We start from the raw sequence: 27,689 nt of genomic DNA on the forward strand, positions 1-27,689 counted from the left end.
TTTTTTCTTTCTTCTTTATACATACTACTATAGTAGCTTACTGTAGCAGTCTGCGGTGCTGCTGAGCAGACAGTGTCCAGCAGGTCCGTCATCAGTCATTACATAATAAATATATAATATATACCTGTCCGGCTGCAGTACTAGTGATATTATATATACATATATATTGATTTCATCTCATTATCATCCAGTCTATATTAGCAGCAGACACAGTACGGTAGTCCACGGCTGTAGCTACCTCTGTGTCGGCACTCGGCAGTCCATCCATAATTGTATACCACCTACCCGTGGTTGTTTTTTTTTTCTTTCTTCTTTATACATACTACTATAGTAGCTTACTGTAGCAGTCTGCGGTGCTGCTGAGCTGACAGTGTCCAGCAGGTCCGTCATCAGTCATTACATAATAAATATATAATATATACCTGTCCGGCTGCAGTACTAGTGATATTATATATACATATATATTGATTTCTTCTCATTATCATCCAGTCTATATTAGCAGCAGACACAGTACGGTAGTCCACGGCTGTAGCTACCTCTGTGTCGGCACTCGGCAGTCCATCCATAATTGTATACCACCTACCCGTGGTTGTTTTTTTTTTCTTTCTTCTTTATACATACTACTATAGTAGCTTACTGTAGCAGTCTGCGGTGCTGCAGAGCTGACAGTGTCCAGCAGGTCCGTCATCAGTCATTACATAATAAATATATAATATATACCTGTCCGGCTGCAGTACTAGTGATATTATATATACATATATATTGATTTCATCTCATTATCATCCAGTCTATATTATCAGCAGACACAGTACGTTAGTCCACGGCTGTAGCTACCTCTGTGTCGGCACTCGGCAGTCCATCCATAATTGTATACCACCTACCCGTGGTTGTTTTTTTTCTTCTTTCTTCTTTATACATACTACTATAGTAGCTTACTGTAGCAGTCTGCGGTGCTGCTGAGCTGACAGTGTCCAGCAGGTCCGTCATCAGTCATTACATAATAAATATATAATATATACCTGTCCGGCTGCAGTACTAGTGATATTATATATACATATATATTGATTTCATCTCATTATCATCCAGTCTATATTATCAGCAGACACAGTACGTTAGTCCACGGCTGTAGCTACCTCTGTGTCGGCACTCGGCAGTCCATCCATAATTGTATACCACCTACCCGTGGTTGTTTTTTTTTTCTTTCTTCTTTATACATACTACTATAGTAGCTTACTGTAGCAGTCTGCGGTGCTGCTGAGCTGACAGTGTCCAGCAGGTCCGTCATCAGTCATCACATAATAAATATATAATATATACCTGTCCGGCTGCAGTACTAGTGATATTATATATACATATATATTGATTTCATCTCATTATCATCCAGTCTATATTAGCAGCAGACACAGTACGGTAGTCCACGGCTGTAGCTACCTCTGTGTCGGCACTCGGCAGTCCATCCATAATTGTATACCACCTACCCGTGGTTGTTTTTTTTTCTTTCTTCTTTATACATACTACTATAGTAGCTTACTGTAGCAGTCTGCGGTGCTGCTGAGCTGACAGTGTCCAGCAGGTCCGTCATCAGTCATTACATAATAAATATATAATATATACCTGTCCGGCTGCAGTACTAGTGATATTATATATACATATATATTGATTTCATCTCATTATCATCCAGTCTATATTAGCAGCAGACACAGTACGGTAGTCCACGGCTGTAGCTACCTCTGTGTCGGCACTCGGCAGTCCATCCATAATTGTATACCACCTACCCGTGGTTGTTTTTTTTTTCTTTCTTCTTTATACATACTACTATAGTAGCTTACTGTAGCAGTCTGCGGTGCTGCTGAGCTGACAGTGTCCAGCAGGTCCGTCATCAGTCATTACATAATAAATATATAATATATACCTGTCCGGCTGCAGTACTAGTGATATTATATATACATATATATTGATTTCATCTCATTATCATCCAGTCTATATTAGCAGCAGACACAGTACGGTAGTCCACGGCTGTAGCTACCTCTGTGTCGGCACTCGGCAGTCCATCCATAATTGTATACCACCTACCCGTGGTTGTTTTTTTTTTCTTTCTTCTTTATACATACTACTATAGTAGCTTACTGTAGCAGTCTGCGGTGCTGCTGAGCTGACAGTGTCCAGCAGGTCCGTCATCAGTCATCACATAATAAATATATAATATATACCTGTCCGGCTGCAGTACTAGTGATATTATATATACATATATATTGATTTCATCTCATTATCATCCAGTCTATATTAGCAGCAGACACAGTACGGTAGTCCACGGCTGTAGCTACCTCTGTGTCGGCACTCGGCAGTCCATCCATAATTGTATACCACCTACCCGTGGTTGTTTTTTTTTTCTTTCTTCTTTATACATACTACTATAGTAGCTTACTGTAGCAGTCTGCGGTGCTGCTGAGCTGACAGTGTCCAGCAGGTCCGTCATCAGTCATTACATAATAAATATATAATATATACCTGTCCGGCTGCAGTACTAGTGATATTATATATACATATATATTGATTTCATCTCATTATCATCCAGTCTATATTAGCAGCAGACACAGTACGGTAGTCCACGGCTGTAGCTACCTCTGTGTCGGCACTCGGCAGTCCATCCATAATTGTATACCACCTACCCGTGGTTGTTTTTTTTTTCTTTCTTCTTTATACATACTACTATAGTAGCTTACTGTAGCAGTCTGCGGTGCTGCTGAGCTGACAGTGTCCAGCAGGTCCGTCATCAGTCATTACATAATAAATATATAATATATACCTGTCCGGCTGCAGTACTAGTGATATTATATATACATATATATTGATTTCATCTCATTATCATCCAGTCTATATTAGCAGCAGACACAGTACGGTAGTCCACGGCTGTAGCTACCTCTGTGTCGGCACTCGGCAGTCCATCCATAATTGTATACCACCTACCTGTGGTTGTTGTTTTTTTCTTTCTTCTTTATACATACTACTATAGTAGCTTACTGTAGCAGTCTGCGGTGCTGCTGAGCTGACAGTGTCCAGCAGGTCCGTCATCAGTCATTACATAATAAATATATAATATATACCTGTCCGGCTGCAGTACTAGCGATATTATATATACATATATATTGATTTCATCTCATTATCATCCAGTCTATATTAGCAGCAGACACAGTACGGTAGTCCACGGCTGTAGCTACCTCTGTGTCGGCACTCGGCAGTCCATCCATAATTGTATACCACCTACCCGTGGTTGTTTTTTTTTTTTTTCTTCTTTATACATACTACTATAGTAGCTTACTGTAGCAGTCTGCGGTGCTGCTGAGCTGACAGTGTCCAGCAGGTCCGTCATCAGTCATTACATAATAAATATATAATATATACCTGTCCGGCTGCAGTACTAGTGATATTATATATACATATATATTGATTTCATCTCATTATCATCCAGTCTATATTAGCAGCAGACACAGTACGGTAGTCCACGGCTGTAGCTACCTCTGTGTCGGCACTCGGCAGTCCATCCATAATTGTATACCACCTACCAGTGGTTGTTTTTTTTTCTTTCTTCTTTATACATACTACTATAGTAGCTTACTGTAGCAGTCTGCGGTGCTGCTGAGCTGACAGTGTCCAGCAGGTCCGTCATCTGTCATTACATAATAAATATATAATATATACCTGTCCGGCTGCAGTACTAGTGATATTATATATACATATATATTGATTTCATCTCATTATCATCCAGTCTATATTAGCAGCAGACACAGTACGGTAGTCCACGGCTGTAGCTACCTCTGTGTCGGCACTCGGCAGTCCATCCATAAGTATACTAGTATCCATCCATCTCCATTGTTTACCTGAGGTGCCTTTTAGTTGTGCCTATTAAAATATGGAGAACAAAAATGTTGAGGTTCCAAAATTAGGGAAAGATCAAGATCCACTTCCACCTCGTGCTGAAGCTGCTGCCACTAGTCATGGCCGAGACGATGAAATGCCAGCAACGTCGTCTGCCAAGGCCGATGCCCAATGTCATAGTACAGAGCATGTAAAATCCAAAACACCAAATATCAGTAAAAAAAGGACTCCAAAACCTAAAATAAAATTGTCGGAGGAGAAGCGTAAACTTGCCAATATGCCATTTACCACACGGAGTGGCAAGGAACGGCTGAGGCCCTGGCCTATGTTCATGGCTAGTGGTTCAGCTTCACATGAGGATGGAAGCACTCAGCCTCTCGCTAGAAAAATGAAAAGACTCAAGCTGGCAAAAGCAGCACAGCAAAGAACTGTGCATTCTTCGAAATCCCAAATCCACAAGGAGAGTCCAATTGTGTCGGTTGCGATGCCTGACCTTCCCAACACTGGACGTGAAGAGCATGCGCCTTCCACCATTTGCAAGCCCCCTGCAAGTGCTGGAAGGAGCACCCGCAGTCCAGTTCCTGATAGTCAGATTGAAGATGTCAGTGTTGAAGTACACCAGGATGAGGAGGATATGGGTGTTGCTGGCGCTGGGGAGGAAATTGACCAGGAGGATTCTGATGGTGAGGTGGTTTGTTTAAGTCAGGCACCCGGGGAGACACCTGTTGTCCGTGGGAGGAATATGGCCATTGACATGCCTGGTGAAAATACCAAAAAAATCAGCTCTTCGGTGTGGAAGTATTTCAACAGAAATGCGGACAACAGGTGTCAAGCCGTGTGTTGCCTTTGTCAAGCTGTAATAAGTAGGGGGAAGGACGTTAACCACCTCGGAACATCCTCCCTTATACGTCACCTGCAGCGCATTCATAATAAGTCAGTGACAAGTTCAAAAACTTTGGGTGACAGCGGAAGCAGTCCACTGACCAGTAAATCCCTTCCTCTTGTAACCAAGCTCACGCAAACCACCCCACCAACTCCCTCAGTGTCAATTTCCTCCTTACCCAGGAATGCCAATAGTCCTGCAGGCCATGTCACTGGCAATTCTGACGAGTCCTCTCCTGCCTGGGATTCCTTCGATGCATCCTTGAGTGTAATGCCTACTGCTGCTGGCGCTGCTGTTGTTGCTGCTGGGAGTCGATCGTCATCCCAGAGGGGAAGTCGTAAGCCCACTTGTACTACTTCCAGTAAGCAATTGACTGTCCAACAGTCCTTTGCGAGGAAGATGAAATATCACAGCAGTCATCCTGCTGCAAAGCGGATAACTGAGGCCTTGACAACTATGTTGGTGTTAGACGTGCGTCCGGTATCCGCCGTTAGTTCACAGGGAACTAGACAATTTCTTGAGGTAGTGTGCCCCCGTTACCAAATACCATCTAGGTTCCACTTCTCTAGGCAGGCGATACCGAGAATGTACACGGACATCAGAAAAAGACTCACCAGTGTCCTAAAAAATGCAGTTGTACCCAATGTCCACTTAACCACGGACATGTGGACAAGTGGAGCAGGGCAGGGTCAGGACTATATGACTGTGACAGCCCACTGGGTAGATGTATGGACTCCCGCCGCAAGAACAGCAGCGGCGGCACCAGTAGCAGTATCTCGCAAACGCCAACTCTTTCCTAGGCAGGCTACGCTTTGTATCACCGGTTTCCAGAATACGCACACAGCTGAAAACCTCTTACGGCAACTGAGGAAGATCATCGCAGAATGGCTTACCCCAATTGGACTCTCCTGTGGATTTGTGGCATCGGACAACGCCAGCAATATTGTGTGTGCATTAAATATGGGCAAATTCCAGCACGTCCCATGTTTTGCACATACCTTGAATTTGGTGGTGCAGAATTTTTTAAAAAACGACAGGGGTGTGCAAGAGATGCTGTCGGTGGCCAGAAGAATTGCGGGACACTTTTGGCGTACAGGCACCACGTACAGAAGACTGGAGCACCACCAAAAACAACTGAACCTGCCCTGCCATCATCTGAAGCAAGAAGTGGTAACGAGGTGGAATTCAACCCTCTATATGCTTCAGAGGTTGGAGGAGCAGCAAAAGGCCATTCAAGCCTATACAATTCAGCACGATATAGGAGGTGGAATGCACCTGTCTCAAGCGCAGTGGAGAATGATTTCAACATTGTGCAAGGTTCTGATGCCCTTTGAACTTGCCACACGTGAATTCAGTTCAGACACTGCCAGCCTGAGTCAGGTCATTCCCCTCATCAGGCTTTTGCAGAAGAAGCTGGAGACATTGAAGGAGGAGCTAACACAGAGCGATTCCGCTAGGCATGTGGGACTTGTGGATGGAGCCCTTAATTCGCTTAACAAGGATTCACGGGTGGTCAATCTGTTGAAATCAGAGCACTACATTTTGGCCACCATGCTCGATCCTAGATTTAAAGCCTACCTTGGATCTCTCTTTCCGGCAGACACAAGTCTGCTGGGGTTCAAAGACCTGCTGGTGAGAAAATTGTCAAGTCAAGCGGAACGCGACCTGTCAACATCTCCTCCTTCACATTCTCCCGCAACTGGGGGTGCGAGGAAAAGGCTCAGAATTCCGAGCCCACCCGCTGGCGGTGATGCAGGGCAGTCTGGAGCGACTGCTGATGCTGACATCTGGTCCGGACTGAAGGACCTGACAACGATTACGGACATGTCGTCTACTGTCACTGCATATGATTCTCTCACCATTGAAAGAATGGTGGAGGATTATATGAGTGACCGCATCCAAGTAGGCACGTCACACAGTCCGTACTTATACTGGCAGGAAAAAGAGGCAATTTGGAGGCCCTTGCACAAACTGGCTTTATTCTACCTAAGTTGCCCTCCCACAAGTGTGTACTCCGAAAGAGTGTTTAGTGCCGCCGCTCACCTTGTCAGCAATCGGCGTACGAGGTTACATCCAGAAAATGTGGAGAAGATGATGTTCATTAAAATGAATTATAATCAATTCCTCCGTGGAGACATTGACCAGCAGCAATTGCCTCCACAAAGTACACAGGGAGCTGAGATGGTGGATTCCAGTGGGGACGAATTGATAATCTGTGAGGAGGGGGATGTACACGGTGATATATCGGAGGATGATGATGAGGTGGACATCTTGCCTCTGTAGAGCCAGTTTGTGCAAGGAGAGATTAATGCTTCTTTTTAGGTGGGGGTCCAAACCAACCCGTCATTTCAGTCACAGTCGTGTGGCAGACCCTGTCACTGAAATGATGGGTTGGTTAAAGTGTGCATGTCCTGTTTATACAACATAAGGGTGGGTGGGAGGGCCCAAGGACAATTCCATCTTGCACCTCTTTTTTCTTTAATTTTTCTTTGCGTCATGTGCTGTTTGGGGAGTATTTTTTGGAAGGGCCATCCTGCGTGACACTGCAGTGCCACTCCTAGATGGGCCCGGTGTTTGTGTCGGCCACTAGGGTCGCTTATCTTACTCACACAGCTACCTCATTGCGCCTCTTTTTTTCTTTGCGTCATGTGCTGTTTGGGGAGGGTTTTTTGGAAGGGACATCCTGCGTGACACTGCAGTGACACTCCTAGATGGGCCCGGTGTTTGTGTCGGCCACTAGGGTCGCTTATCTTACTCACACAGCTACCTCATTGCGCCTCTTTTTTTCTTTGCGTCATGTGCTGTTTGGGGAGGGTTTTTTGGAAGGGACATCCTGCGTGACACTGCAGTGCCACTCCTAGATGGGCCCGGTGTTTGTGTCGGCCACTAGGGTCGCTTATCTTACTCACACAGCTACCTCATTGCGCCTCTTTTTTTCTTTGCGTCATGTGCTGTTTGGGGAGGGTTTTTTGGAAGGGACATCCTGCGTGACACTGCAGTGCCACTCCTAGATGGGCCCGGTGTTTGTGTCGGCCACTAGGGTCGCTTATCTTACTCACACAGCTACCTCATTGCGCCTCTTTTTTTCTTTGCGTCATGTGCTGTTTGGGGAGGGTTTTTTGTAAGGGACATCCTGCGTGACACTGCAGTGCCACTCCTAGATGGGCCCGGTGTTTGTGTCGGCCACTAGGGTCGCTTATCTTACTCACACAGCTACCTCATTGCGCCTCTTTATTTCTTTGCGTCATGTGCTGTTTGGGGAGGGTTTTTTGGAAGGGACATCCTGCGTGACACTGCAGTGCCACTCCTAGATGGGCCCGGTGTTTGTGTCGGCCACTAGGGTCGCTTATCTTACTCACACAGCTACCTCATTGCGCCTCTTTTTTTCTTTGCGTCATGTGCTGTTTGGGGAGGGTTTTTTGGAAGGGACATCCTGCGTGACACTGCAGTGCCACTCCTAGATGGGCCCGGTGTTTGTGTCGGCCACTAGGGTCGCTTATCTTACTCACACAGCTACCTCATTGCGCCTCTTTTTTTCTTTGCGTCATGTGCTGTTTGGGGAGGGTTTTTTGGAAGGGACATCCTGCGTGACACTGCAGTGCCACTCCTAGATGGGCCCGGTGTTTGTGTCGGCCACTAGGGTCGCTTATCTTACTCACACAGCTACCTCATTGCGCCTCTTTTTTTCTTTGCGTCATGTGCTGTTTGGGGAGGGTTTTTTGGAAGGGACATCCTGCGTGACACTGCAGTGCCACTCCTAGATGGGCCCGGTGTTTGTGTCGGCCACTAGGGTCGCTTATCTTACTCACACAGCTACCTCATTGCGCCTCTTTTTTTCTTTGCGTCATGTGCTGTTTGGGGAGGGTTTTTTGGAAGGGACATCCTGCGTGACACTGCAGTGCCACTCCTAGATGGGCCCGGTGTTTGTGTCGGCCACTAGGGTCGCTTATCTTACTCACACAGCTACCTCATTGCGCCTCTTTTTTTCTTTGCGTCATGTGCTGTTTGGGGAGGGTTTTTTGGAAGGGACATCCTGCGTGACACTGCAGTGACACTCCTAGATGGGCCAGGTGTTTGTGTCGGCCACTAGGGTCGCTTATCTTACTCACACAGCTACCTCATTGCGCCTCTTTTTTTCTTTGCGTCATGTGCTGTTTGGGGAGTGTTTTTTGGAAGGGCCATCCTGCGTGACACTGCAATGCCACTCCTAGATGGGCCAGGTGTTTGTGTCGGCCTCTAGGGTCGCTTAGCTTAGTCATCCAGCGACCTCAGGGCAAATTTTAGGACTAAAAATAATATTGTGAGGTGTGAGGTATTCAGAATAGACTGAAAATGAGTGGAAATTATGGTTTTTGAGGTTAATAATACTTTGGGGTCAAAATGACCCCCAAATTCTATGATTTAAGCGGTTTTTTAGTGTTTTTTGAAAAAAACACCCGAATCCAAAACACACCCGAATCCAACAAAAAAAATTCGGTGAGGTTTTGCCAAAACGCTGTCGAACCCAAAACACGGCCGCGGAACCGAACCCAAAACCAAAACACAAAACCCGAAAAATTTCAAGTGCACATCTCTACTATATACATGATGTGGCCATTCACTGGTACCTGGTGACAGAATGTATACTGGATTCCTCCACAATTTAACTTTATATCTGTCATCTATATACATGATGTGGTCATTCACTGGTACCTGGTGACAGAACGTAGACTGGATTCCCTCACAATGTAACTTTATATCTGTCACCTATATACATGATGTGGTCATTCACTGGTACCTGGTGTCAGAACGTATACTGGATTCCCCCACAATGTAACTTTATATCTGTCACCTATATACATGATGTGGCCATTCACTGGTACCTGGTGACAGAACGTATACTGGATTCCCCCACAATGTAACTTTATATCTGTCACCTATATACAGAGCCGGCCCTAACCAATGTGATGCCCTAGGCAAGATTTTGTCTGGTGCCCCCTAGCACCACCACTAGTTCCCCCTCTGACCCTGCACCCCTTTCCCAGCACCATCAACCCTCACCCATAGCAGTCCTTATTTTGGTTTTCCTACCCCCTGTAATTTAAATAAGAACAGTGCGCACATTCGGTGCACAGCCCAAAAAGGTATGTGTTTTTGCTGGCAAGGGGCATGGCCACACAATAGTACCCGCAATTCAACTTATGCCTCACAGTAGTGCAACTTTATTCACAATTTATAATGCGATAGTGTCCCTAATTCACATTACATCACACAGTAGTCAGAGAACATCATACTGAATTGCTCCTTAGTCACATTGAGGGTCATTCCGAGTTGTTCGCTCGTTCTTTTTTTGTCGCAACCGAGCGAATAGTCGCTAATGCGCATGCGCAATATCCGCAGTGCGACTGCGCCAAGTAAATTTGCTATGCACTTAGGTATTTTACTCACGGCATTACGAGGTTTTTTCTTCGTTCTGGTGATCGTAGTGTGATTGACAGGAAGTGGGTGTTTCTGGGCGGAAACTGGCCGTTTTATGGGTGTGTGCGAAAAAACGCTACAGTTTCTGGGAAAAACGCGGGAGTGGCCGGAGAAACGGAGGAGTGTCTGGGCGAACGCTGGGTGTGTTTGTGACGTCAAACCAGGAACGACAAGCACTGAACTGATCGCAGTGGCAGAGTAAGTCTCGAGCTACTCAGAAACTGCACAGAGAAGTCTTTTCGCAATATTGCAAATCTTTCGTTCGCAATTTTGATAAGCTAAGATTCACTCCCAGTAGGCGGCGGCTTAGCGTGTGCAAAGCTGCTAAAAGCAGCTTGCGAGCGAACAACTCGGAACGACCCCCATTATACCACATTATATTGCTCTTTATTCTCATTACACCACACAGTAGTGCCCTTTCTATACGTTACCCCACACAGTAGAGCATCTTATACACATAATGCCACACATTGGTAATGCCCTTATACACATAATGATACACATAATGTCCCTTACACATATGCTACACATTATTTGTGCCCTTATACATATAATGACACACATAGTGCCCCTTACACACATGTTACACATTATTAATGCCCTTATACACATAACGACACATATAGTTCCTGGTGTGAGTCAACTGGCAGCTCTGCTAAAGTCGGGTGCCTAATTTTTTATGAAAATGCATCTTACTTGCATTGCTATGTGGCTAGGATGCACAAGCAGTTTCTGCTGATTAAAATGATATACAGCATGCATATATACTGTGTGCGACTGTGGCTGTATCTGCATACGAAATACTACACACAGAATATAGGCATGCCGCATATCATTTTAATCAGCAGAAGCTGCTTGTGCCCCTAGGCATACCAGATGCCCTAGGCAATTGCCTAGTTTGCCTATGCATAGGGCCGGCTCTGCCTATATACATGATGTGGTCATTCACTGGTACCTGGTGACAGAACGTATACTGGATTCCCCCACAATGTAACTTTATATCTGTCACCTATATACATGATGTGGTCATTCACTGGTACCGGTGACAGAACGTATACTGGATTCCCCCACAATGTCACTTTATATCTGTCACCTATATACATGATGTGGTCATTCACTGGTACCTGGTGACAGAACGTATACTGGATTCCCCCACAATGTCACTTTATATCTGTCACCTATATACATGATGTGGTCATTCACTGGTACCTGGTGACAGAACGTATACTGGATTCCCCCACAATGTAACTTTATATCTGTCATCTATATACATGATGTGGTCATTCACTGGTACCTGGTGACAGAACGTATACTGGATTCCCTCACAATGTAACTTTATATCTGTCACCTATATACATGATGTGGTCATTCACTGGTACCTGGTGACAGAACGTATACTAGATTCCCCCACAATGTAACTTTATATCTGTCACCTATATACATGATGTGGTCATTCACTGGTACCTGGTGACAGAACGTATACTAGATTCCCCCACAATGTAACTTTATATCTGTCACCTATATACATGATGTGGTTATTCACTGGTACCTGGTGACAGAACGTATACTGGATTCCCCCACAATGTAACTTTATATCTGTCACCTATATACATGATGTGGCCATTCACTGGTACCTGGTGACAGAACGTATACTAGATTCCCCCACAATGTAACTTTATATCTGTCACCTATATACATGATGTGGTCATTCACTGGTACCTGGTGACAGAATGTATACTGGATTCCCCCACAATGTAACTTTATATCTTTCACCTATATACATGATGTGGCCATTCACTGGTACCTGGTGACAGAACGTATACTGGATTCCCCCACAATGTAACTTTATATCTTTCACCTATATACATGATGTGGTCATTCACTGGTACCTGGTGACAGAACGTATACTGGATTCCCCCACAATGTAACGTTATATCTGTCACCTATATACATGATGTGGTCATTCACTGGTACCTGGTGACAGAACGTATACTAGATTCCCCCACAATGTAACTTTATATCTGTCACCTATATATATACATGATGTGGTCATTCACTGGTACCTGGTGACAGAACGTATACTGGATTCCCCCACAATGTAACGTTATATCTGTCACCTATATACATGATGTGGTTATTCACTGGTACCTGGTGACAGAACGTATACTGGATTCCCCCACAATGTAACTTTATATCTGTCACCTATATACATGATGTGGTCATTCACTGGTACCTAGTGACAGAACGTATACTGGATTCCCCCACAATGTAACTTTATATCTGTCACCTATATACATGATGTGGTCATTCACTGGTACCTAGTGACAGAACGTATACTGGACTCCCCCACAATGTAACTTTATATCTGTCATCTATATAATAATTATAGTAGTACAGTACAGTAGGCCATTGCTGTATCTTGCAGCTCTGTGTCACTGCAAATATCTATTCCGTATCTGTGCGCCATTTTTGTGAGCAGTATATATATAGTATTACTGTGCAGCATTTTGGTGACTAACAGTATATAGTTGTACAGTAGGCCATTGCTGTATCTTGCAGCTCTGTGTCACTGCAAGTATCCATTCCATATCTGTGCAGCATTTTTGTGAGCAGTATATATAGTATTACAGTGCAGCATTTTGGTGACCCAACAGTATATAGTTGTGTACAGTAGGCCATTTCTGTATCTTGCAGCTCTGTGTCACTGCAAGTATCCATCCATTCCATTTTCTTCCAGTGATTTGGACCAATAATACCATTGATTAGAACAAATAATTCCAGTGATTTGGACCAATAATACCATTGATTAGAACGAATAATTCCAGTGATTTTGTAATTTTCTTCCAGTGATTTGGACCAATAATACCATTGATTAGAATGAATAATTCCAGTGATTTTGTCATTTTCTTCCAGTGATTTGGACCAATAATACGATTGATTAGAACGAATAATTCCAGTGATTTTGTCATTTTCTTCCAGTGATTTGGACCAATAATACCATTGATTAGAACGAATAATTCCGTGATTTTGTTATTTTCTTTCAGTGATTTGGACCAATAATACCATTGATTAGAACCAATAATTCCAGTGATTTTGTCATTTTCTTCCAGTGATTTGGACCAATAATACCATTGATTAGAACCAATAATTCCAGTGATTTTGTCATTTTCTTCCAGTGATTTGGACCAATAATACCATTGATTAGAACCAATAATTCCAGTGATTTTGTAATTTTCTTCCAGTGATTTGAACCAATAATGCCATTGATTAGAACGAATAATTCCAGTGATTTTGTCATTTTCTTCCAGTGATTTGGACCAATAATACCATTGATTAGAATGAATAATTCCAGTGATTTTGTCATTTTCTTACAGTGATTTGGACCAATAATACCAGTGATTAGAACGAATAATTCCTGTGATATTGAGGTGTTTGTGTCGCTTAGCTTAGCTGTCCAGCGACCACAGTTCACCTCTTTTTCTCTTTTCTTTGCATCATGTGCTGTTTGGGGCCAATTGTTTTAAGTGCCCTCCTGTCTGACACTGCAGTGCCACTCCTAGATGGGCCAGGTGTTTGTGCCGCCCTCTTGGGTCGCTTTGCTTAGTCATCCAGCGACCTCGGTGCATATTTTAGGACTAAAAATAGTATTGTGAGGTGTGAGATGTTCAGAATAGACTGGAAATGAGTGGAAATTGTGGTTATTGAGGTTAATAATACTATAGGATCAAAATTACCCCCAAATTCTATGATTTAAGCTGTTTTTGAAGGTTTTCTGAAAAAAACACCCGAATCCGACAAAAAATTTTCAGGGAGGTTTTGCCAAAACGCGATCGAATCCAAAACACGGCCGCGGAACCGAATCCAAAACCAAAACACAAAACCAGAAAAATGTCCGGTGCACATCTCTAATTTTCTCATCCTGGTGTACTTCAACAGTGACATATTCAATTTGACTATCAGGAACTGGACTGCGGGTGCTCCTTCCAGCACTTGCAGGGGGCGTGCAAATGGTGGAAGGCGCAACCTCTTCCCGTCCAGTGTTGGGAAGGTCAGGCATCGCAACCGACACAATTGGACTCTCCTTGGGGATTTGTGATTTAGAAGAACGCACAGTTCTTTGCTGTGCTTTTGGCAGCTTAACTCTTTTCATTTTTCTAGCGGGAGGATGAGTGCTTCCATCCTCATGTGAAGCTGACCCACTAGTTATGAGGAACATAGGAGAGGGCCTTAGCCGTTCCTTGCCACTCCGTGTGGTAAATGGCATATTGGCAAGTTTACGCTTCTCCTCAGACGCTTTTAATTTAGATTTTTGGGTCATTTTACTGAACTTTTGTTTTTGGGATTTTACATGCTCTCTACTATGACATTGGACATCAGCCTTGGCAGACGACGTTGATGGCATTTCATCATCTCTGCCATGACTAGTGGCAGCAGCTTCAGCACTAGGTGGAAGCGGATCTTGATCTTTCCCTATTTTTGTTCTCCATTTTTTAATGTGTGGAATTATATGCCAGTAATATATCTGGAATTAGACTGCAGTAATGTCTTTAATTAGATACCACTAGATAGATACCAGATACCACTGTGACTGGAATGATGATGACCTATGCACAGTGACAGGACACTACCACAGCACAAGACACTGGACTTTTAGTCACCACAATGCAGCACAAGACAATGAGTAGTGATACTGAGCACTGATGAGGATACTAGAACTGACACTGGGCAGCGAGAACAGCAATGGACTACTGTACTGTAGTATTATATACTGTTCACCACAATGCAGCACTTATACTGAGCATAGATATTGAGCACTGATGAGGATACTAGAACTGACACGGAGCAGCAAGATACAGCAATGGACTACTGTACTGTACTACTATATACTGGTCACCACAATGCAGCACTCATAGCGAGCACAGATATTGAGCACTGATGAGGATACTAGAACTGACACGGAGCAGCAAGATACAGCAATGGACTACTGTACTGTACTACTATATACCGGTCACCACAATGCAGCACTGATACTGAGCACATATATTGAGCACTGATGAGGATACTAAAACTGACACTGAGCAGCAAGATACAGCAATGGACTACTGTACTGTACTACTATATACTGGTCACCACAACGCAGCACTGATACTGAGCACAGATATTGAGCACTGATGAGGATACTAGAACTGACACGGAGCAGCAAGATACAGCAATGGACTACTGTACTGTACTACTATATACTGGTCACCACAATGCAGCACTGATACTGAGCACAGATATTGAGCACTGTTCAGGATACTAGAACTGACACGGAGCAGCAAGATACAGCAATGGACAATTGTACTGTAGTATACTGGTCACCACAATGCAGCACTGATACTGAGCACAGATATTGAGCTGATATTTAGCTGATATTGGGCTATTCAGGTAGAGAACGTAGCCATGTTCTGTCCGCTCAATCTACAATGCACGAGTGAAAATAGCGGCGAGCTGCGGCTCTTTTTATGGAATCTGAATCTCGCGAGAATCCGACAGCGGGATGATGACGTTTTGCCTTGTTTGGGTTTTGCGAGTAAGTCGGGAAGAACCGAGGCTGCCTCGGACCCGTGTAAACCACGTGAAGTTCGGGGGGATTCGGATCTCGACGAACCGAACCTGCTCATCTCTAATTTACATTAATAAAATAACTGGAAGCACCAAAACTACATTGATAGACTGAACTGACCAATTTCATGTGCGACACGTGTACATCTGTGTGTGAGTCTATATACAAAGTGCTATGATGCGGAGGCCGCTACTTTATCTCACGCCGAGTTCAGCTGTACTTCATCTGCGACTCTTTACGTGTTGAAAACGAATTCCCGAGCAGTTGCAGCCCAACGTCTATATCGCACTCTGTGTTGTGTTCTGCTGCATATGCCATACGTATAAGAGGCTAAGGGGGTCATTCCGAGTTGTTCGCTCGCTAGCAGTTTTTAACAGCCGTGCAAACGCATTGTCGCCGCCCACTGGGGAGTGTATTTTCGCTTTTCAAAAGTGCGAACGCCTGTGCAGCAGAGCGCCTACAAAATGGTTTTGTGCAAAACAAGACCAGCCCTGTAGTTACTCTTCGTGTGCGTTGATTCTAACGACGGAGGGACGGCTTTTGATGTCACACCCCCGCCAAGCGAACGCCCTGCCACGCCTGCGTTTTTTCTGCCACGCCTGCGTTTTTCTAAGCACTCCCTGAAAACGGTCAGTTTGACACCCAGAAATGGCCACTTTCTGTCAATCTCCTTGCAGCCGCCTGTGCGATTGGAATCGTCGCTAGAACCAGTGCAAAACCAAAATGGACTTTGTACCCGTACGATGCGCGCGCGCATTGTGGTGCATACGCATGCGCAGATTAGCCTTTTTTTCACTGATCGCTACGCAGCGAACAACGGCAGCTAGCGATCGACTCAGGATGACCCCCTAAATGTAAAGAAAAAGACAGTATGCTGCACCTCTTGGAGCAACTTAGTCACACCGGGCACCTTGAGCTGATTTGTTGCTAGGGGCAACTCCTCACCTTTTTTCTCTCAAATATTCCATTTATTTCCCCCTGTTGCTGCTCTTCCCTTGATGGATGTTTGCTTTTTAAAGGTATCAGTTATTTTTGACAGATTTAAAGGGCCTTCACTCATTTACCCTTAGGGGTAGGCTTGTGGAATTCTGGGTAATATAAACGGACAGTCAGCTGTTGTGATGTCATTCTGGCTACAGTATTTGAATTGGTTAGCCTATGTATCAGCATTAGGTCAAATCCCTAGCTCCAGCAATCATTGTATATTGTCCCTGCCCTGGTTTTGGGTCTCTCAAAGCTTTCTGTGTTGGGGTTGGTGGCATCCTCTACAGAAGACAAGACAACATTACCATAACAATAGTGTACCCCATATCTATTACTTCCAAGTGGAGAAGTTTGGGGCTACACCAAAGCCACTTATAGTTCTACCTAAGTCAAGTTCAAATCAAAAATTATGGGTGAATGGCCCTAATGCCTCCACACATGGGGGCATCATGATTGAAAAGGAGTCAACAAGAGAAGTAGCCCGGCCAGAATGTTTTGAGGATGGAAGTGTTGTTCATTTGGGTGTGGATTATTAGATCTACACTAAAAAGAGCTACAGTCAAAAGGTCTACCACTAATGGTAGACATGCATTAGGTCGACAGGGTCAAAAGATCGTCAGGGTCAAAATGTCGACATAGAATAGGTAGACAATAGGAAAGGATGACCAGGGCCGGTGCAAGGTTACTTGGTACCCTTGGCAAAACGTCTGCCTACTGCCCCCCCAACACCATCAATTATCCACTTCCCCAGTCAGTAAGGTGAAAATGCAGAGGCGGCGTATTGCATGTGCCTCTGAGTCAGGCTCTATGGGGGTCATTCCGAGTTGTTCGCTCGCAAGCTGCTTTTAGCAGCATTGCACACGCTAAGCCGCCGCCTACTGGGAGTGAATCTTAGCTTATCAAAATTGCGAACGAAAGATTCGCAATATTGCGAAAAGACATCTCTGTGCAGTTTCTGAGTAACTCGAGACTTACTCGGCATCTGCGATCAGTTCAGTGCTTGTCGTTCCTGGTTTGACGTCACAAACACACCCAGCGTTCGCCCAGACACTCCTCCGTTTCTCCAGCCACTCCCGCGTTTTTCCCAGAAACGGTAGCGTTTTTTCACACACACCCATAAAACGGCCTGTTTCCGCCCAGAAACACCCACTTCCTGTCAATCACATTACGATCACCAGAACGAAGAAAAAACCTTGTAATGCCGTGAGTAAAATACCTAACTGCATAGCAAATTTACTTGGCGCAGTCGCACTGCGGACATTGCGCATGCGCATGTCTGAGAATCTGACCGTAGATGTGCTAAATTTATCACATCTACGATCAGCTCTGAATCACCCCCACAATTAGTATCTCAGTTATTTTGACCCATGTCCTGTTGGTTTAAATACTGTACACCTACTGACAATCTGACCACACCTATCACATGAGGCTATGGGGCAGCGTGTGTCAGGCTATGGGGCAGCGTGTGTGTGTGTCAGGCTATGGGGCAGCATGTGTCAGGCTATGGGGCAGCATGTGTCAGGCTATGGGGCAGTGTGTGTCAGGCTATGGGGCAGCGTGTGTTAGGCTATGGGGCAGCGTGTGTGTGTCAGGCTATGGGGCAGCGTGTGTGTGTCAGGCTATGGGGCAGCGTGTGTGTGTCAGGCTATGGGGCAGCGAGTGCGAGGCTATGGGGCAGCGTGTGTGTGTGAGGCTATGGGGCAGCATGTGTGAGTGTCAGGCTATGGGGCAGCGTGTGTGTGTGAGGCTATGGGCCAGCATGTGTGAGTGTGGGGCTATAGGGCAGCGTGTGTGTGTCAGGCTATGGGGCTGCGTGTGTGTGTCAGGCTATGGGGCAGCGTGTGTGTGTCAGGCTATGGGGTAGCGTGTGTCAGGCTATGAGGCAGTGTGTGCGTGTCAGGCTATGGGGCAGCGTGTGAGTGTGTGAGGCTATGGGGCAGCATGTGTGTGTGTCAGGCTATAGGGCAGCGTGTGTCAGGCTATGGGGCAGCATGTGTGTGTGTGTCAGGCTATGGGGCAGCGTGTGTGTGTGTCAGGCTATGTGGCAGCATGTGTCAGGCTATGGGGCAGTGTGTGAGTGTGAGGCTATGGGGCAGTGTGTGAGTGTGAGGCTATGGGGCAGCATGTGTGTGTGAGGCTATGGGGCAGCGTGTGTGTGTGTCAGGCTATGGGGCAGCATGTGTGAGTGTGAGGCTATGGGGCAGCGTGTGTCAGGCTATGGGGCAGCGTGTGTCAGGCTATGGGGCAGCGTGTGAGTGTGAGGCTATGGGGCAGCGTGTGTGTGTGAGGCTATGGGGCAGCGTGTGTGTGTGTCAGGCTATGGGGCAGCGTGTGAGTGTGAGGCTATGGGACAGCATGTGTGAGTGTGAGGCTATGGGTAAGCGTGTGAGTGTGAGGCTATGGGGCAGCGTGTGTGTGTGTCAGGCTATGGGGCAGCGTGTGTGTGTGTCAGGCTATGGGGCAGCGTGTGAGTGTGAGGCTATGGGGCAGCGTGTGTGTCAGCATATGGGGCAGCGTGTTGGAGTGTCACAGGCTATGGGGCAGTGTGTGTGTGTGTGTGTGTCAGGCTATGGGGCAGCGTGTGAGTGTCAGGCTATGGAGCAGCGTATGTATGTCAGGCTATGGGGCAGTGTGTGTGTGTGTCAGGCTATGGGGCACTGTGTGAGTGTCAGGCTATGGGGCAGCGTGTGTGTGTCATGCTATGGGGCAGCGTTTGAGTGTCAGGCTATGGGGCAGTGTGTGTGTGTCAGGCTATGGGGCAGCGTGTGTGTCAGGCTATGGGGAAGCGTGTGTGTGTCAGGCTATGGGGCAGCGTGTGTGTGTCAGGCTATGGGGCAGCGTGTGTGTGTCAGGCTATGGGGAAGCGTGTGAGTGTCAGGCTATGGGGCAGTGTGTGTGTGTCAGGCTATGGGGCAGCGTGTGTGTGTCAGGCTATGGGGCAGCGTGTGTGTGTCAGGCTATGGGGAAGCGTTTGAGTGTCAGGCTATGGGGCAGCGTGTGAGTGTGGGGCTATAGGGCAGCGTGTGTGTGTCAGGCTATGGGGCTGCGTGTGTGAGTCAGGCTATGGGGCAGCGTGTGTGTGTCAGGCTATGGGGTAGCGTGTGTCAGGCTATGGGGCAGTGTGTGCGTGTCAGGCTATGGGGCAGTGTGTGAGTGTGTGAGGCTATGGGGCAGCGTGTGTGTGTGTCAGGCTATGGGGCAGCGTGTGTCAGGCTATGGGGCAGCGTGTGTGTGTCAGGCTATGGGGCAGCGTGTGTCAGGCTATGGGGCAGTGTGTGAGTGTGAGGCTATTGGGCAGTGTGTGAGTGTGAGGCTATGGGGCAGCATGTGTGTGTGAGGCTATGGGGCAGCGTGTGTGTGTGTCAGGCTATGGGGCAGCATGTGTGAGTGTGAGGCTATGGGGCAGCGTGTGTCAGGCTATGGGGCAGCGTGTGTCAGGCTATGGGGCAGTGTGTGAGTGTGAGGCTATGGGGCAGCGTGTGTGTGTGAGGCTATGGGGCAGCGTGTGTGTGTGTCAGGCTATGGGGCAGCGTGTGAGTGTGAGGCTATGGCGCAGTGTATGAGTGTGAGGCTATGGGGCAGCATGTGTGAGTGTGAGGCTATGGGTCAGCGTGTGAGTGTGAGGCTATGGGGCAGCGTGTGTGTGTGTCAGGCTATGGGGCAGCGTGTGAGTGTGAGGCTATGGGGCAGCGTGTGTGTCAGCATATGGGGCAGCGTGTTGGAGTGTCACAGGCTATGGGGCAGTGTGTGCGTGTGTCAGGCTATGGGGCAGCGTGTGAGTGTCAGGCTATGGAGCAGCGTATGTATGTCAGGCTATGGGGCAGTGTGTGTGTGTGTCAGGCTATGGGGCACTGTGTGAGTGTCAGGCTATGGGGCAGCGTGTGTGTGTCATGCTATGGGGCAGCGTTTGAGTGTCAGGCTATGGGGCAGCGTTTGAGTGTCAGGCTATGGGGCAGCGTGTGTGTGTCAGGCTATGGGGCAGCGTGTGTGTCAGGCTATGGGGAAGCGTGTGTGTGTCAGGCTATGGGGCAGCGTGTGTGTGTCAGGCTATGGGGCAGCGTGTGTGTGTTAGGCTATGGGGAAGCGTGTGAGTGTCAGGCTATGGGGCAGTGTGTGTGTGTCAGGCTATGGGGCAACGTGTGTGTGTCAGGCTATGGGGCAGCGTGTGTGTGTCAGGCTATGGGGAAGCGTTTGAGTGTCAGGCTATGGGGCAGCGTGTGAGTGTCAGGCTATGAGGTAGCGTGTGTGTGTCAGGCTATGGGGCAGCATGTGAGTGTGAGGCTATGAGGCAGCGTGTGTGTGTCAGGCTATGGGGCACCGTGTGTGTGTCAGGCTATGGGGCAGCGTGTGAGTGTGAGGCTATGAGGCAGTGTGTGAGTGTGAGGCTATGAGGCAACGTGTGAGTGTGAGGCTATGAGGCAGCGTGTGTGTGTGAGGCAGCTCCAGGCGTTGCACTGACCTGTAGGATACATGCAGAGTTCACCTCACAGACGTTGATAGCTGCCCTGTGTCCATGCATTTTTCATCCTGGTATTTCTGGTACTCCTGTAGGCAGCTCAGCCCCTGCAGCTGCCCTTTTCTCATAATTTCAGTGCCCAGAGTTCCCAACAGTTACTGGAGGGTGACAGCCAAAATGGGGGCGGGGCACCAGGAGCCGCGGGTGGGCGGGGCTTCGGCGGCTACTGCAGAGGAGCTTCAGGTACAGCATCTTGCCAGTGAATGGGCAATGCTTTGCATATGGTCACGCCCCCTCCCTACGGCTCTCCCCTTCTCTTCTAGTACTGCCGCGGACAGTGTGCCTGAGCCTTGAGCAGCCTCAGCCTGTCTCCTGTTCTCGGTGTGAGTGTGACTGGGTGCAGGGGAGCTGCGCGGGCCATGGAGTTAGCCGGGGCCACATAGCAGCTGCATCCCCTGCACCTATGGTAGTTACACCACTGACAACCGCCGGGTTAGCAGCACTGTTCGTACTGGTGGGGAGGCACTGCTCCCGTTACTGCCCCCAGCTACATAAACGCGTGGTTGGTGCTGCTGTTGGTGAGGGGGCGGGCGGCTGCTGCTGGTGAGGGGGCGGGCGGCTTCTGCCTCTCCAATCCCCCCTGCCCTCCGTAATGCGCAAAAATATATATTAAAAAAAAAAAAAGGTCCTGTGTGTTGTAGGGGGACAGTAGTGGCCGCCCTCCAGCGGCCGGCGCTCTAGGCAGCTGCCTAAAGCTGCCTAATGGTAGCGCCGGCCCTGAGGATGACAGGGTCAAAAGGTTGAAAGGATCAAAATGTCGACATGTAAATGGACAACACATAAAAGGTAAACACAATTTCTTTTTGTTTTTTGGGGTGTTTTGTCACTTTTCTGCCACAAGCAAGCCCCATTAGTGTTCCACGTCCCCTCGCATGGCTCGTTATGTTTCAGGTTACTACTCCCAATCATAGTCCACATGGACGGTAAAGTATGAAAAAGTTTTAAAAAAATGAAGAAAAAAAATGAAAAACTTGTGTCTACCTTATGTGTGTCGGCCATTGTCATGTCAACATTTTGACCATGTCTGCCTTTTGACCATGTCAACCTGTCTTCCTTTAACATGGCAACCTTTTGACCCTATTGATCTTTTGACCCTAATGACCTAATGCATGCCTACGATTAGTGGTAGACCTATTGACTGTAGACCTTTTTTGTGTACATCCATAGTCCGGATATCGTTCATTTATGTGTCCAATGTTCCATGTTGCATTGGCCCATGGACTGTAGCCTGTCTTGTATCGATACAGTCTACCATGGGTACTGGGCTATGAGTCGTGCAACAGTCCTGTTTGTTTTAGGTGCTCCTGTAATACTGACCCAGATCGAATCTTCGGGCAGTTCATAATTTTGAATTTAAATACAAATTTCTGTGTTTGGATTTCAAAAATGACATCATTTAGAGCTGTTTGTATTATAGATATTGATTCATTTTTATTGATTTAAAACCGACCCGAAACCCGAATCCGAACCATAACACTTGAGGGTGGTTTTGCAAAAACAAACAATTAGGGTGAAACTAGATCCAAACACACAGGGGTCCACGCGCATCTCTAATTGCTAGTTGATTTTCACAGTACAACGAATGGTAAAAATATTACTAAGCAGTCTAATTTCACAATTATACCCAAATGATTGTACGATAATTACATTTTCTCTTACTCTGAATCTCAATAGAATGTCGAAAAGCGCCAGTAATGAATGTATTCATAAGCAGAGGATTTGTTTGGCATATTGATAAATTGTTTACAGCAATCTCTATTTCATCTCTCTACAGTCTTTGGGGATGGAGAATACCACTGTTCTACTCGTGCGAGCAGTTCTGGAAGGATTTCTATTCAATATCTATTAATGTACTCTACTTGCCTGGGCAGCGGGCCAATATAATTGTAAATTATAAGTGTAGTACCGGCTGGCAGTGCCAAAGACGGGGGACATGAAAGACGACAGCCAACTCACTCTGTACGAAGGAAACAACCACAAATCTCTGGAGAAAATACGTCCGAAAGAAACAGCAGAGCTACATTCCCAGCCTACTGCTGAAAGCCCCACAAGCCTTCACTTCACCTGGAGAGGAACTGTAAAAATCAGAATTTTTGTGTTTCCCAGATTTGATATACAAAATATCGGCATATCCTAAGCTGAGCATCAGAATCTGTCCGAACACTTATTCATGGTCTTCCGTACTGAGGGGTCTATTTGCTAATCCTTGGATGGAGATAAAGTATCACCAATCAGCTCCTAATTGTCATTTTTCAAACACAGCCTGTGACATGGCAGTTAAGAGCTGATTGGCTGGTACTTTATCTCCAGCGACTTTGGGGGTAATTCAGACCTGATCGCTAGGCTGCGTTTTTGTACAGCGGGTGATCAGGTCTAAACTGCGCATGCGTATGCACCGCAATGCACAGCCGCGTCAGACGGGTACAAAGCGAATCGCCGCTCAGCGATGGGTTTGTGCGAAGGACCATTTGCATGGGCGTTTGCAAGAAGATTGGCAGGAAGAGGGCGTTTGTGGGTGGTAACTGACCATTTTCATGGAGTGTTTGGAAAAACGCAGGCGTGTTCAAGCGTTTGCAGGGAGGGTTCCTGACGTCAATTCCGGTCCCGGACAGGCTGAAGTGATCGCAGCGGCTGAGTAAGTCCTGGGCTGTGCAGAGACTGCACAAGATCAATTTGTACAGCTCTGCTACACATGCGTTTGTATACTTGCACAGCAAAAATACACTCCCCCTGTAGGCGGGGACTATCTGTTCACAGGAGTGCAAAAATCGCCTGCTAGCAATCAGGTCTGAATTAGGCCCTTTATCTCCCTCCAAGGCTTAGTAAATAGACCTCTCAGGCATATTAACGCACAACTACTCAGATCAGCTGTCTCCCCCCTCCCCCGCATACTCACCGTAGCATCTTCTTTCATGTGATATTTTCAGAAAGCTTGTGCATGTACCTAAGATCACATAGTACATATGATCAGATAGATTGCCTTGTGCCAAAGGGGGATATTTAATAAATCTTAATTATCTCATAAAAGCTGGAAAATTTGATAATTATGTTTTCTGGAGATGGAGATAATTATTTCCTCTCCAGTGGCAGTTGCAGTGCAGTCCAAAATTCAAATGGGAGCCACATCAACTGCCACTGAGTCCCGAACAGCAATGTCTGGCAGTGGATGTGGCTCCCGTATTTGAATTGTGAACTGCTCAGCAACTGCCACTGGAAAGGAGATATTTATCTCCATCTCCAGAGAACATAAATATCAGGGGTGTGGTTCATCAAATCGACAGTGTCTAGGTCGACAATGTTCAGGTCGACCACTATAGGTCGACAGTCACTAGGTCGACATGGATGGAAGGTCGACAGGGTTTCTAGGTCGACATGTGCTAGGTCGACAGGTCTAAAGGTCGACATGAGGATATTTTTTTTTTTTTGTGTCGTTTTCTTCGTAGAGTGACCGGGATCCCAAATTAGTGCACCGCGTCCCCTCGCATGGCTCGCTTCGCTCGCCATGCTTCGGGCATGGTGCCTTCGCTCCGCTACCGCTTCACTCGGCACACTTTACCGTTCCAATCGTAGTCCACGTGGATCGTTAAGTATGAAAAAATTCAAAAAAAGAAAAAAAATGTGAAAAACTCATGTCGACCTTTAGACCTGTCGACCTAGCACATGTCCACCTAGAAACCCTGTCGACCTTCCATCCATGTCGACCTAGTGACTGTCGACCTATAGTGGTCGACCTAAACATTGTCGACCTAGACACTGTCGATCTTCAGACCGGATCCCAAATATCAGAGGCCTGACCTGTCTGGGAGAGTGTGATAGAGTTACTTCATAGAGCATATAGGTCCTGATTCCGCGGGCATGTAGTGTCAGTGGCAGACGTGAGTTTTCAGTGTGTGCATTCATCCCATTTATTGGGTGTTCCCGGGAGGTAACATGGGTGTGGCTAGCCAGATATGGGCGTTTCAAAGGCATATCGTGGGCAGCGACTGCGGCTTTTGTCGCAATCGCACTGGCACTGACAACCATGTTTGGATGGACATTCTGCGCCTCCATAGATCTGGTACAATGTCTGGTGGTGTGTCTAGTGGTAAATCCTGCGTTTGTCACTCACCAATATACATCTATATTTATTTCCCATTTTTAGGCCATTCAGGAATATGCATTTCTCTTTTGTAGCCTTGTTTAGTTAAAAAAGAAAATGCGTTATACTTTGTGTTCTGTGGAAGGCTGCTGGGCTGCAAATGGAGTGAATACGGTGGGGAGCAAGGCTGCAAATAGAACCCGTTTATCATTCTGTCAGCGATCTTGTATACTTCATATTAGATAAATGTTATAAATTGCCGCTGCACTGTCTGGCAATATCAGATGAGAAAGCAGTGATGTCGGTTAGAATAGATCGGTTTATACATCACAAGTGAGGTAAAAGTATATATGTTTTGGAAATTCATGTTATTTCTAGAGGAAAACATTGAAAATGTTGCAGGATAGTGCACAGAGATTGTATTTGTTACATCAGTATTAGTCACTAGGGCAGCGGTGGCCAACCAGTGGCTCTTGAGCCGCATGAGGCTCTTTCTTTATTCAAATGTGGCTCCCAACACTCTAAATCATGTGACCACAACAGATACAGAAACCGCTGCACTCCAGCCAGACATGCAGCAGCACTACAGGGACTGAAAACTGAAGGAGTCAGATACTAGAGGTGAGACGCCCACAAGCAAACAGAGGACACATTAGGGGCTGCTGCAATGGCATGAGTTGATGGGGAGGCTGTAGTGATACATGAGGGTGGGCTAGACTGACACATGGCAGAGCTGGCTGGAGAGACACAGGAGGGTCCTGGCTGGAGTGACGCGGGAGGGTGCTGGAAGTAGTGACACATGGGAGACCTGGCTGGAGTGACACAGCAGGGTCTTGGCAGTAGTGAAACATGGGAGAGCTGGCTGGAGTGACACAGCAGGGTCTTGGCAGTAGTGACACATGGGAGAGCTGGCTGGAGTGACAGGAGGGTGTTGGCTAGAGTGACACATGGGAGAGCTGGCTGGAGTGACACAGAAGGGTCTTGGCAGTAGTGACACATGGGAGAGCTGGCTGGAGTGACACAGAAGGGTCTTGGCAGTAGTGACACATGGGAGAGCTGGCTGGAGTGACACAGAAGGGTCTTGGCAGTAGTGACACATGGGAGAGCTGGCTGGAGTGACACAGAAGGGTCTTGGCAGTGGTGACACATGGGGGAGCTGGCTGGAGTGACACAGAAGGGTCTTGGCAGTAGTGACACATGGGAGAGCTGGCTGGAGTGACACAGCAAGGTCTTGGCAGTAGTGACTCATGGGAGAGCTGGCTGGAGTGACACAGAAGGGTCTTGGCAGTAGTGACACATGGGAGAGCTGGCTGGAGTGACACAGAAGGGTCTTGGCAGTAGTGACACATGGGAGAGATGGCTGGAGTGACACAGCAGGGTCTTGGCAGTAGTGACACATGGGAGAGTTGGCTGGAGTGACACAGCAGGGTCTTGGCAGTAGTGACACATGGGAGAGCTGGCTGGAGTGACACATGGGGAGCTGGCTGGAGTGACACGTGGGAGATGGCTGGAGTGACACAACAGGGTCTTGGCAGTAGTGACACATGGGAGAACTGTCTGGAGTGACACGGGGAGCTGTCTGGAGTGACATAGGAGGGTGCTAGCAGGCGTGACACATGGGGCAACTGGCTGGAGTGACAGGAGGATGCTGGCTGGAGTGACACATGGAAGAGCTGGCTGGAGTGACAGGAGGTTGTTGGCTGGAGTGACACATGGGGGAGCTGGCTGGAGTGACACAGCAGGGTCTTGGCAGTAGTGACACATGGGAGAGCTGGCTGGAGTGACAGGAGGGTGTTGGCTGGAGTGACACGGGGGAGCTGGCTGGAGTGACACAGCAGGGTCTTGGCAGTAGTGACACATGGGAGAGCTGGCTGGAGTGACACAGCAGGGTCTTGGCAGTAGTGACACATGGGAGAGCTGGCTGGAGTGACACAGCAGGGTCTTGGCAGTAGTGACACATGGGAGAGCTGGCTGGAGTGACACAAGGGTCTTGGCAGTAGTGACACATGGGAGAGCTGGCTGGAGTGACACAGAAGGGTCTTGGCAGTAGTGACACATGGGAGAGCTGGCTGGAGTGACACAGCAAGGTCTTGGCAGTAGTGACTCATGGGAGAGCTGGCTGGAGTGACACAGAAGGGTCTTGGCAGTAGTGACACATGGGAGAGCTGGCTGGAGTGACACAGAAGGGTCTTGGCAGTAGTGACACATGGGAGAGATGGCTGGAGTGACACAGCAGGGTCTTGGCAGTAGTGACACATGGGAGAGTTGGCTGGAGTGACACAGCAGGGTC

At 47.2% G+C, this 27,689-nt stretch overlaps 1 protein-coding gene across 1 annotated transcript in view; it reads right to left on the reverse strand.

Moving 5' to 3' along the window:
- LOC134928761 (uncharacterized) overlaps window positions 1-21,409 on the reverse strand; it is a 47,067-nt gene extending 25,658 nt beyond the window's left edge. The window contains exon 1 of the mRNA XM_063924768.1: window positions 21,265-21,409. Within this exon, the coding sequence (XP_063780838.1) occupies window positions 21,265-21,277 (13 nt within the window). The 5' untranslated portion in view covers window positions 21,278-21,409. The remainder of the gene's footprint in view (window positions 1-21,264) is intronic.
- Between the last annotated feature and the right edge of the window lie 6,280 nt (window positions 21,410-27,689).

Source organism: Pseudophryne corroboree, chromosome 5, assembly GCF_028390025.1.
Source record: "Pseudophryne corroboree isolate aPseCor3 chromosome 5, aPseCor3.hap2, whole genome shotgun sequence".
In the NCBI taxonomy this organism is placed as follows: Eukaryota; Metazoa; Chordata; class Amphibia; order Anura; family Myobatrachidae; genus Pseudophryne; species Pseudophryne corroboree.